Source organism: Scardinius erythrophthalmus (assembly GCF_964197995.2).
Source record: "Scardinius erythrophthalmus genome assembly, chromosome: 10".
Taxonomy (NCBI): Eukaryota; Metazoa; Chordata; class Actinopteri; order Cypriniformes; family Leuciscidae; genus Scardinius; species Scardinius erythrophthalmus.
In genome coordinates this window covers 34,724,842-34,737,863 of record NC_138230.1, presented here as the reverse complement: position 1 = coordinate 34,737,863, position 13,022 = coordinate 34,724,842, and the positions used below count along the sequence as shown (strand labels likewise).

General features: G+C 38.4%; 1 protein-coding gene across 2 annotated transcripts; it reads left to right on the top strand.

The window, feature by feature from the left end:
* Positions 1 to 10,711: 10,711 nt before the first annotated feature.
* On the top strand, positions 10,712 to 11,970 carry hpcal4 (hippocalcin like 4; the record flags this gene model as incomplete). Of its 2 annotated transcripts, XM_081375761.1 has the most annotated exons (3): positions 10,712 to 10,873; positions 11,459 to 11,674; positions 11,773 to 11,970. In XM_081375761.1, the coding sequence occupies 3 exons, from the start codon at positions 10,712 to 10,714 to the stop codon at positions 11,968 to 11,970; spliced, it is 576 nt and encodes a 191-aa protein (XP_081231887.1). The 2 variants fall into 2 exon arrangements, with proteins under 2 accessions (XP_081231887.1, XP_081231888.1); XM_081375762.1 differs by lacking the exon at positions 11,459 to 11,674.
* Between the last annotated feature and the right edge of the window lie 1,052 nt (positions 11,971 to 13,022).

Below are 13,022 nucleotides of genomic sequence, written 5' to 3'. Positions count from 1 at the left end.
ATGCAGTGGGACTCGTTTAGAGCCAGTAAACATAGCTGTTTATCAAAGAGAAAAATGTTATTGCTCAGGGGTTGCTCTATAGCTCAGGAGACGGGATTCTCAGCTATGTTTCATTCATCAACTTTGTCTGAGATGTTTCTCCTGAATAAAAAGAGAAATTAGTTGACATTGTAAAGATAATGTGGATTTTTTATTAGAAATGTTCATATTGAAATCTCTGAAACTGATTGCAGATTTTGACATCTTTGATATCAAACTCTATAGGAGACGGAGCGTTTGTCTGAAAAAGCAGGTTACTTTCACCCTAAGGATACCTAGTTCACCAAAAACAAAAAATTAATTTACTCACCCTTATTTTGTTCTAAACCTGAATGACTTTCTTCTGTAGAACATAAAAATATATTTTAAAGAATTATTTTAACTGTATCTGTCCATACAGTGGAAGTAAATGGGGTCCAAAACAATGCTGGACTACATTGACTTTCATATATAGACCAAAACACACACACACACACACACACACACACACACACACACACACACACACACACACACACACACACACACACACACACACACACACAACCATTTTCAAAATAGCGTATGTAAAAATCAAGGTACATTTACAAAAAGAATTCATGCTGTTTAGGCCTTTAATTGCATCCTTTTAGAAGATCCTAAATTTTCGAAGCCCAAGTCGAGGCTATTTTGTAGCTACAGTCCTGCAGTTGCTAAGTGATTTGTTTGTCTTTGCCCCATACCCCACATGGGACACAGCAGCACCTTGCCTACAGCAACTATCTTAAATTACTGCCCTGAACCATCTGCCACCATGCCCTGTGTGTGTGAGTGTTGTGCATTAGTAGTTGTGAGAAAAAGTACAGTTAGGGACAGAGAGGTTTGTTGTCACTGACAGAGACAGGTGAAAATAAAGGGACTAGCCTATATATTTTTCCCCACTGATCTGTTTATGTATAATTGAAGAATCACCTTTATGTTGACTCTTTTGCTCACAAAAGCTCCTTTGGCTGATTGACTGACAGTTTTGGATGTGCCCCTTTAACTCCAGATAAGCATGGTTGACCTTTAGGCTGCATATCTCCAAACAGCTGCATTATTTATGCCCACTATTGGTTGTTATGCCACATGAGTCAGTGGAGATGGAGAATTGTATGACTCACCTGTAATTGAACTGCAGTGAAGAGAAGGTGGCATAAAAAGCTTCAGGAGTGACGTACACATCCATAAATCATTCGTAGACTGAGAGAAGGATCATAATATTTGCAATTGCTCATCAGGTTTGCACTTTTTCAACTCACGGTATATTAATATTATGTAAAATATTAATATTACTTAGAGTGAAAAGTTAATTAGAGATGTATCTAACTTACTTAATTTCAGTATAGTATGTGGTTTATCTTCCTTTTGCTTTAATGACAAATAATGGCTGAAAAATGAAATATGTTCTATTTTACTACTGAAAAAAAAAATCTTGTATAAGTGAATTTAGTCATCACAACAATAATATAAAGTATGAAAGATAAAGATAAATATTTCTTTCTATGGAAAGCAGTATGTTTGAATCAGCATAAATAAAATAAAAGATAATTTTTTAGAGGAGGGACCTTTAGATATTGGTTGATAGCTGATATTGTGCTGTTATTTATCACACATCCCTAATGCATTTTAATGCGACTGACACATTTGTATTACCTTCCAAAGAGCTCCGTTATCAGCCCCTCAGTGGAAAATGAAACTATATCCATACCAACTGGGCCGGATCGGCACGGAATGGAATGGTTAAGCAACGAGAACGGTTTGTCCCGATGGTGGAAAAGATTATTTAGTTATTTTTTGTCAAGTTAACTGAAAGTAAATGAATCTTGATAACTGAAATAGCTAACTTAAAATTGCAACCCGACCCTGAATAGAAAATCAAGTAAATCCACTATCCAACTTTAAGATGAATTGACTTTGCTGTTGCATATTAAGAAAGAGCCAAATTAAGACAAAGAGAGGATCCATCCATGGCAGAGCTTCTAACCAGTTGTTATTGGCTGAATTTTGCGAGACAAGGGTTGTGAAAGCTTCCTGGTCTGTTACCAGGACAACCAATTATTCACCAGTGGTATCATCCCAGGGTTTTGATAAAGCACGCTTGTAACACGCCACTTTTGTCCACCATAAAAGGGCCGGAACATTGTTGTGAAAAGCCTGTTGTCCTTATAGGGTACTTAAAACACCCTTCCTATTCAGGTCAGTGAACAAATAACATATTAAAATGTCAGCATATTAGAATGATTTCTGAAAGATCATGTGACACTGAAGACTGGAGTAAGAATGCTGAAAATTCAGCTTTGTCATCATAGGAATAAATTATATTTCAAAATATACTCAAATAGACAACAGTTATTTTAAATTGTATTGCTGTTTTCTTTAATAAATGCAACCTTAGGGAGCCTACAGAGACTTGTTAAAGACATTTAAAAAAATGACCAAACTTGACTGATTATGACAGTTTCTATGTGTTTCTAAAATCTAAAGCCTACTACTCTTTCATCTCTCAGTTCCTTCTGCCATGTCAATCTTGAAAGAATTGGCAGAGGGTCACTGGGGTGAATAAAGTCTATAAGAGACTCAAATTGAGTCATCTCTTCTTTTCTTGTTCAATCTCCGACAGTTGCCAGTACAATGTTCAGGCCTTGAAAAAAAAAAAGAATTTCCCACCTGGGATCCATTTAAGTGCCAGACCTGTATGTCTTTGTACGTGTGTGCATTTGAGTGTGTTTGTGCATGTGTGGAATTAATCCACTGCCAATGCCCCAGTGTCCAGCACATCTCGGCTCCAAGGGTTCTCATCTCATTTGGTGGCTTTTAAAAGGAACACACACAGACTGATCTGGCTGGAATGTCAAAGACATCAGCAGTGACCACACAGGCAATCACTGTCCATCGATCACTCTGAGTGACAATGGAGAACTGATGAAAAAGATAAAGTCATAGGAGAGGCCATGAAACAAGGCCACAAAAGACATTCACTCTGTTTTCTTACTGACTGTAGGGTAACAGCTTTAGACGTGACTCTGTAAAAGATCATGAAGCAGAATTAATGTGTGTGACCTTTTGGTTTCATCACAATAATTTTTATTTTTTTATAGTCTTTAAAGTCAAATTAGTTTCTATTTACTTTCTTAATACATGCACCTTGTCTGAAAGATATTCTTTAAAAAAAATAAAAACTTTTGGCTGATGTCACCTTGGCACCAAGGGTATAGAAAATAATGTTAACCAGTAGCCAAACAGCTGTATGTAATGCAGTCTTTCTGAAGCAAGAAATAAGGTTTTTGCTCTCAATTGTAAGTTTGCTGTCATCTGGAGGGGCACTACTCCCCAATGCCCGGCCTTGGCGACGGGCCTGCATTAATCTGCAAATCCTCATAGATAAGCATCACTTGTGCTCAAGGAAAGAGAAACGGCATAGTGACAGGAGCACCTTTGCAATGTCTCCCACATTTCTTCCCTCAGCATTGCTAGACTAATCCGCAAGCAGCCGTCATAATCCTATAGGAGCCACATAAAAGCTACCATTCGTTGATAAGCAGAAACGTCCTCTTGGGTGGTAAATGAAGCAGGAACTGACTCATCGGACAGAAACTCAGGAGAGATTATATTCCACAGTAAACAACTGGGAAAAGAAGATGCTATAAAACTATTATTTCTGAACTGAAGCCAAAGATTAAAAGTATTTTTTTTGGTGTACTTTGTATTTTTCATTAATATTAAGACTGTCTGCCCATATTTCTTATTGGCTGAGGTGCTTGTGGAAGCCCAGTTTTCTGCAACATGCTTTTGCTCTCCTGACTGGCATTAAAATGGGTCTTGTCGGAGGTTCAGGATGGGACAGTTCTGTCCAACTTCACATTGTACACCAAACACAGTTGGTTTCTCCCCCTCTTAAAACCCCTCTCCACTCCCACTCTCCCTCTTTAACATTTCCCCTGTCTTCCAGACTTCAAAGCCTCTATGTCATAAGTCTAGTCTGTGTTTCTGTCTTGTTTCATGTTTAGCAGCTCCCAGTTATGTTTATTAGTCTTCCCAGGTGCTTCCTATTAGCCACACCCCCTTGTTATCTTGTTTAGCTTGTTTGCCGTGTGTCTAGTTCAGTCTTCGTCAATCCTTAATGTTTGTTTGCTGGTTGTTCTGTTCCTGCGCCTTGTTTCCTGAGTCTGAGTTAAGTTTGTGTAGTCTGAGTTTGTATAATAAAGGAATACTGCAAATGGATCCTACTTCCTCGTCTGCTTCAACCACCCGTGACACTCTATACCTCAGGGGCGTTTCCTCCGAGGAGGCAAGAGAGGCAGTGCCTCCTCAAACAATTAGATGAGAAAATAACACTTGTTTCAAAAATAATATAATCCAAATATGACAAAATGTGACATTAAAAAGGTGTATAAATCACTTGTTTTTCTAACATAACAGTGTCCAACAGGGACCCCCGCAGGTAAAGTTACAGCGGGACACCACGTCTCTCTTTGCCTCCCCTGAGCCCATTGACTTTTACAGACCCCCTAAAGCATGCAGTGGGTTTGGTGGGGGGTAATTGACAATGAATAGGGGGAAGTCACCTGAGAGGTGGCAATGCCTCCACGCTATGATTGGGTATGATTTGTTATGGTTGGATATGATTGGTTTGTGCTATGAATCCTGCATTTTGTTTTGTGCGCGTTCGTGAATTGGTCTGAATGAAGAGTAAGTAAATAACTCAGCCACTTAGGTATAACTGCTTTATGTCATGCCAAAATCTAACTTGAAAAGGACTGAAAACATGATGAATGTGTTTTTTTTAGTGAGCAATCAGCTTGGTAAAATTAAAGGTACATCATACCAGTTTAACAAGCTTGAATTTACATTTGATTTATTTAAAAAAAAAGAGAACACCACTGCTAGATCTACTTATTCACTTTGAACTCCTTACCACCCTTCTCTCCATCTCACACTGTGTTCCTGATGGCCTCATTGTGTGCTGTGAAGACAGAAGTTGAATGAGAGATACATGCTGGTAGACCTGATCTGTTAGTCTTAATTGAATTGTAGACATGTCAGGAGTAAAAGGAATAGGTCAAGGATGCACGTCCTGCTCACATTTAAAGCCTAATAGATTCTTTTTTTTCTGTGATGTTGGTTACAAGAGCTTTACACGATCATTTTCCTCTCTGACTCCAGGTACGATCCCAGAATGCATTGTAAAACAAACTCGCTCACTTAGCAATATGACTAATGGGCAATTCCACGCAAAACTGTCACATCAATAACGCCAGCACAATGCCATTGTATTTAGTTGGCGTTATGGATGTGACAGTTTTGCATGGAATTGCCCTAATATATGTCATCAAACATCATTTTTGATTTGTATTGAGACCAGATTTCCTGATTTGATTTGCTTGCCTATGCAAATTATTCTCTCTTCTAATGATGTATAGGGCAGTGTAACAAGTACCTCTTCTTTTTTAAACAGCCGCCTAAAGAGTCATTGGTGGTCACTGTATATTCTTTGTTATATTACCTTGGCAGTAAATTACAAAAAAAAAAAAAACTAATTAACACTGCTGTTTGAGTGTTACAACGGCTGAGGGAGTGATGGCATTGATCATTGCCATCATTCTCTCTTCTGACTGCTGTAATTAGTCTCTCTTTATTTTTTCCCTTCTTTTGGAAAGTTGTGGAAAACGCAGTCATGATTTTCTTTTGTTTTTGGAGCAAAGGGGAATACAATTTGGGAACAAAATATTGTATTTGCCATCATCTTCCATTCACCACTATAGAAGTTTACCCAACTATGACTTCCGCTTCTAAAAACCCTGTAAATGTGATTTTTTTTTTACAACAGGGTACAGACAACACGGTTTAGTAAGTGAGTTTATCTAAACACATTGACAGCTGCAGAACAAGAAGTGACACAAATACATTTTCACACAGCCACTGAAAATAGTGTAAAAATCAGTTTAGTGATTTCAAGAATCAATATCGGGATAGGTCAATTAATTGCAAAAATCTATATTTTTTCCAGCCCTACTGATTTGCACAAAAAATTAAGAAATAGTGATTATTTTCACACTGATTGAAATTTGGCACAGTGTGTCTCATAAGTGCACACACTATAAAACTCAGATGCATGGGCAGGTGCTGCTAGTTGGATAGTCCGGGCCTAGTCTCGCGTAGCCAGACCTTCAGACTGACGGCAGAAGGTCTGGACTCTATAGAGCTGGTAAGTCCCGCCCCTTCCGTAAAACCCCGCTGGACCCAGGTTGAAAAATCGTCAATGCAAGTGAATGGGAGAAAATAATTATTTTCTGGTCCCGTTTGAATTTTGCCATGAATGTGAACATATGTTGTCTGTGAATTTTTTATATAATCTTTCATGTTACGAGTTTGACAGTATATTGTATGATTCTTCGGCTAGCAGTTGTGGAAAAGACATAACGAGAAAGACTACATGTCGCCTATGTGACGTCACCCCATAAAGTTGACTTACCCGTGGTTTTCGCCAACCTCAACGATTTTGTCCTCTCCCTGAAAGAAGGCGGTGAAGTGCACCAAAGACACAGTCATGTTTAGTGGGATCCGTGAGCTAGTGTCCGTGTGCGAGTGGTGGTGACGTTTCAAACGCGTCGAAAGCAGCGAAGAGTTGTAGTCCACAAAGTGCTCTCACACAAAGTCTAAACGTATCAAACTTCTACCCGCTAAATTGTAGAATTCTTCACACGAAAGATTATATAAGAAATTCATAGACAACATATGTTCACATTCATGGCACAATTCAAACGGGACCAGAAAATAATTATTTTCTCCCATTCACTTGCATTGACGATTTTTCAACCTAGAGGTCCAGCGGGGTTAGCGGAAGGGGCGGGACTTACCAGCTCTATCGCTGCTTTTCTTGGCCAAGAGGACGTTTGACTGACATATAACGCAACCAATCACAGTTCGTTTTGTTCCGCGTCATGTTTAGGGGCGTGCCAATATAATGTCGATGTCCCTACAATAACAGACCGGCGTGCATTTAATAAATTATTCATTCAAGAACGTTGTGCAAGTTTACTGCAACAATGGAGCCGCAAACTTCACATACTTTTGAAAATCCAGCGTTTAGTTGATCCTGGTAAGCGCTCATTTGTCTCAGTTGTAAACACAATGGCTTTCTTCTTCCACGAGGGGTTTTGGCGGACCATTAAAGAATGCGACACACACGTCTCGCAGACATCCTGTAGAATTCAACCAATCAGGTCGCGACTTCGAAACTCCTGAAGTGTTTCCAGAAAAGTGTGCCATATGCATCAGACGTTCAGCCAACGGTCCGTGGGCGTTACGTCCGAGGCTGAGACTAGTCCGGGCCTAATAAAAAGTACAACATGCTTCAGTCTTGTAGTGTATGTTTGGCTTAAACAACAAGCCAAAAACTTGTTTATTATAGTGCCTGAAAAAAAAAGGTAGTGTGTGTCTGAATTTTCTAATAAAATGAAATCCTTGCTTGAAGGATATTATGACATCTGTGGCAAAAAACACAGTGTGTTCAACTTATTGATGTTACAACTCCCAGGTAACCACGACTCTCGCCACAGGTTCCAAAGCAATATGGGTGTAGATTAACTTCCATAAACAGACGTTGCTTTCCAATTTGAGTCGCTCTTCATTTCCTTTGCAGTTTCATGGAGGGCTCTGGAGTAATGATTGACAGATTTTGTTTCCTCTTGCACGCCGGCTCTTTGAGCAGTCACTTATTACAAAGCAGCTAACAAACGTTGGCCTGTGGGCAGGAGTGCTTGCAGAGTTTGATGGAAGCCTTTCTGATTGAAAACAATAGTGGATTGTCTCACCAGCCCCAAAGAATCAGCTTTCTAGAGCCTTGAGGCAAATGTTGTCAGCCATACAGTTCATTAACCACTTAGATCTTTAATTAAACACCCCTGTCTAAAGTTAACTAATCAGAAAGATGCCAAGATTAGCAAAGCCGACAGACCACAGAATTCCAATAAAGGTCAGCGACAAAGAGGGAGCGAAATAGAGCAAGAGAAAATGAGAGTGAGAGAGAGAGGAGATGAATGCTCACCTCTGATTAGTCATCATGATCCCACTAAAATGACCTACCGTCAGAGGAGAAAATAGCTCTGTGGGCGACAGGGTCTCAGAATGTCTCAGATGAGTTCCTCTGAAAAGCTGCTGCTGTATTCCGTCATCATGTGCCCCTCGTCAACTATTTAGACCTATTCAATATTTAATGAACTTTAATAACCCGAGAGCGGAGATAATGACTCATTAACACAGTGCCTCATTTGTCATTTGTGCACCCAAATATATCCATTTTCAAGGCCCAGGGCAATTTGGATTTGGTTTAATATATCTCGGATTTTGCCACAGGCAGACACATTATAAGACATAATGTCATGACAAAGTGTAAAACCCCAAAAGAATAGTGGACAACAGCTACTAAAAGACAAAGAAATGGAAACATCATTTGTGACAAAAAATTAGTCCACTCTACACACTCTATATTGAACATTTTTTACTCGTTTTAATTTGTTTTATATTATGAATTAAAATGTTTAGATTAGTTTTAATTAGTTTCATAAATAGTTGTTATATTATTTGTATCTTTAGAAAATGTTTAGTTTTATTTTGTCTTGCACTATTTTAGTTTTCACCCAAACAAGCTAACAATCAGATGTTCGCTTCAAATAATAAAGAGAAACAGACCACATTTTCACTGGCCTTGGTGGTTCTTCATCTGAATATCTATTACTTACAATTTAACAAAAATTTGGAAAAAGCACTGACTCCCTGCTAAAAATTCAGCATTGCTGGTCACCAGAATAAGGTATGTTTTGCATGCCGAGACCAGCATGGGATGCTGGTTTGCTGGTCCCTAGCATGGTAACCGGAATTGCTGTTGGACCAGCTACACTAGCTCAGTTTTGCTTGAGAAAAGCATGACTATGCTGGTCCACCAGCTAGAACAGCAATAAACCAGCTCTAACCTGCATAAACCCAGGACCTACATAAAATTCATGCTGGATTTTTCTGCAGGGCTGATGGCTTCAAATGAAGCATAGCCTACACCATTCATTAATTAATAACCTCGGAGTTAAAAAAAATAAGGCCTGTCTTGAACGTTTTACTATATCACTAGTCTCAGCCTCAGTTGTTTTTTTCTTTAAAAACAAACTTTTTCGACCATTGGACCAATTTTCACCAAAATCGTATCGTATAATCTTCAGACCATGCCGGCAAAAAGTTATGGATTTTGTCTGGATAGACTAAATCGTTTTCGTATACTGCATAAACAGATTTTAAAATGCTTTGACCATTTGACACCAAACTTTGAATGCATCAATAGGCGCGTTTCCATTAAAGACTTGAGCAAAACTTTTGCGATTTTTAGCGCAATTTTCCACCGGACAAAATTGCGCTTGTTAACTCATGATTTCTGTTCTGTGCGTCTGTGCGCACCAATCTTGCACTTCTATCTCCTCCTCAACTAGACCACCTAGAGACTTCGGGTTTTCGGCATTATGTTAAGGAAGGTCTAATCTCGGGAACGCACAAAAAAAATCCAGGAAAAGATTTACTATCTCTTAGTGTTGTGATCCCATGAGGTGAGAAAATTGCGCTAAAACACTCACTGAGTTATTATTACTTGTTTCTAAATGTCGTCAAAAAACTATTGCGAAATGATGGCGTTTCCATTAACCGATGTTATGCGACTAAAACTTCATTTTTTCCTCTCGCGATAAGTAAAGTCATTCCAAAAACCATGGCAACGGACGTTGGTAGGTTTATGTACTAATCCCAGCCACTGCACTAGCTGTGAGCGGCACATATGAGGTGTTTCTGGGTGTTTCTCCCTCATTTCTGCTTCGAGGTCTTGATTGTGGCATTTATTTGAGGTTTAGAATCCATTATTCCTGTAATTATTTTGTCTTATATGAATTTAATAAAGAACTCTGTCTCGTATTCTGTCCAAACACACCGTGTCATCTACGTCAGGTGACCTGTTAATGCGCAAAAACTTGCGAGCGTAAAAACTTTTAGCGATAAAAGGGAGTTTTTGCGGAAATTACGTTTCCATTAAGCGTATTTTCAATTCGCAATTTCAATTTGTGCAATTTTAAGGGTAATGGAAATGCGGCTATTTTCATCTTACTTTGACCACACCACATCAATTCGGTCACAGTGCCACCTATTGGTTGAAATTGATAAACCTTTAAATCATTTTACTAGTCATTGAATTTATGATTTTCAGCCATTTTGTCTTAAATCATATTAAATTGTCTTTCATTGCTTGTTGTTGCAGTTGGTTTGATGCTCCCAGCCATGTTGGCATGACTTATCGTGCCTTCTTTGTGCTTTGCCCCTTAATTGTTGCTTGCAGCTATATTTGATCATTGTTTTTCGTTAATGATAAAATCTTGCTCTGTACTCTTTATTTTGTATGGTATTTGAGGCAGACGTACTAAAAAATGATGGAGACAGTGGTTGCCATTTGAATGGTGTGATTCACAGCTGCAGTTACATTACATTAAAACTTCGCATTAGTCTTGTCAAGAGAGCTGTTGTCCACAATACATTTCTGTTTTTGATTGCTGCTGCCAATCTATAAAGCATTAATGTGTTTTATGGCTCTTTTCCCTCCTTGTCCACAGAGAGGTGTAAAAAGATGGGGAAACACAACAGCAAGCTTGCTCCTGAGGTGCTAGACGACTTGACCAAGAGTACAGAGTTCAATGAAGTTGAGCTGAAGCAGTGGTATAAGGGATTTCTGAAGGACTGTCCAACTGGCATCCTTAATCTGGAAGAATTCCAGCAACTTTATGTCAAGGTGAACGTTGTCTATACACCCAAAGGGATACTTTACTCAGACGATACACTTACTTTATCCATATGACCATAAGGTGCATAAAATAAATTACAAGCATAATGAAAAAAGGGATAGATCACCTAAATATGAAAATTCTGTCATGATTTACTGGCACTCATGCTGTTCCAAACCAGTTTGCATTTGTGATTTTTTTGTTGTCTATCATATTTATAACATTTGGCTTTTATATAGTATGATATCAGGAGAACATGGAGCTCTAACTCAAAGTGCAGGAAAAACACTCAATTTTATTCAGATGTCCAAACTGAAGGTTTTATAATTATACCGAAAGGCATTGTACTCATAAAAACAAAGGTATAAACTATCAAATGACAAAAAGCATGTAGTAGATTGTGTACAACAGGTTTTTCAACAAAGTTTTGATTGTGTTAATTAAGAGGTCTTGGAAATGTGTTTATCAAATTCAATACAGTAGGCTTTATAGGGCGTATGATGAAAGAATGATCATTTAAGGATGTCTATGTAGTTAGGTTACTAAAAAGTGTACTAAAAAGTCAGTTGCCATATCTGTTTTGTATCTTCCAGTTCTTCCCTTATGGCGATGCTTCAAAATTCGCTCAGCATGCCTTTCGGACATTTGACAAAAATGGTGACGGTACCATTGACTTCAGAGAGTTCATCTGCGCACTGTCCATCACTTCCAGGGGAAGTTTTGAGCAGAAACTCAACTGGGCCTTCAACATGTACGACCTAGACGGAGATGGCAAGATCACACGCATGGAGATGCTGGAGATCATTGAGGTGAGGTATTCAGAGAAGCCATTGCTTCACATACTCAAATATGTGTTTGCTTTAGAAATGTGTTCACCCCATCGATTCGGGATGTCTCTGATGTCCAGGCAATCTACAAGATGGTTGGAACGGTGATCATGATGCGTATGAACGAGGACGGGCTGACCCCACAGCAGCGTGTGGACAAAATCTTCAGCAAGATGGACAAGGACCACAACGATGAGATCACGTTGGAGGAGTTCAAAGAGGCGGCCAAGAGCGACCCCTCCATTGTTCTTTTACTGCAATGTGACATGCAGAAGTAAGAAAGGAGAGGAGGAAGATGAGTGAAGGGGGCTGGGGGTGTAGGGAGGGGAGGAGAACCATGTACAGACTTCTAGAGAGATGTAGGTAATAGATACTGAGAGAAAATATACTGTTTAACAGAAGGTAGACTGCATGGTAATCTTGGGAGTGCAAAGGCAATGATCATGGCCATTTGGAATGATTAGTGAAAGTAATGCAAGAGAGAGTATTTTCAATCCTGTATCACTGTTACACATTCTGTCTGCTTTCCAGCCCATAGAGATAGTCAGAAAGTTTGAAAGCTTAAATCATTAATACAAGACATTTCTTTCCTCAGAAAAGTCACTTTTGAGCCAAAAGACAGGCATCCGTCTCTTTCGGAAGTTTAATTTAATAATTATAAATAAATAATAATAATAAATAATCAATTTTAACACATTTTAATCCAAGATAAAGATACAAAAGGCAAAGGATGAAAATATACATTAAGGATGCACAATATGTCTGTAGCTAGATATCTGCTGATATTATTTTTATTTATTTATTTGTTGATCGCCCTTTATTTGTATATATAATTGTGCATGCTCATTTACCTCATTTTTACTTAATCTTTTCTGTCATCCAACACTCTTTAAAAACATTAATAATTTAATAAATGCAATATTTAGCAAATCTCAATATGAATATCCATTGCACATTAGAATGTGATGTCCAGAATCTGTGTTTTTTTATTATTATTATTTATTTAGACAAACTAGAACTGAATATTTATGGTAATTTATCTACTGAAGAAGTGTCAAGTTCACAAAAAAGGAAAAAAGAAAAATGCATGGCTTCTTAGGGCTTCCATATTTATTGTTTATTGGCCATAACAATAATTATGTGCTTATTGGTATCAGCCAAATATTTAAACCGTGCATCCCTATTAAATATTATATATTATTTTTTCTGTACTGAAAATGTCAGAGCAGCAACATGCCTTGTGCCTGAGGAAGAGCATTAGACAGCGGAAATGTAGAAAGCACAGAGTTCTGGGCAGGACTGAATCCTTTGACATTTGCGGGTGCCTTCA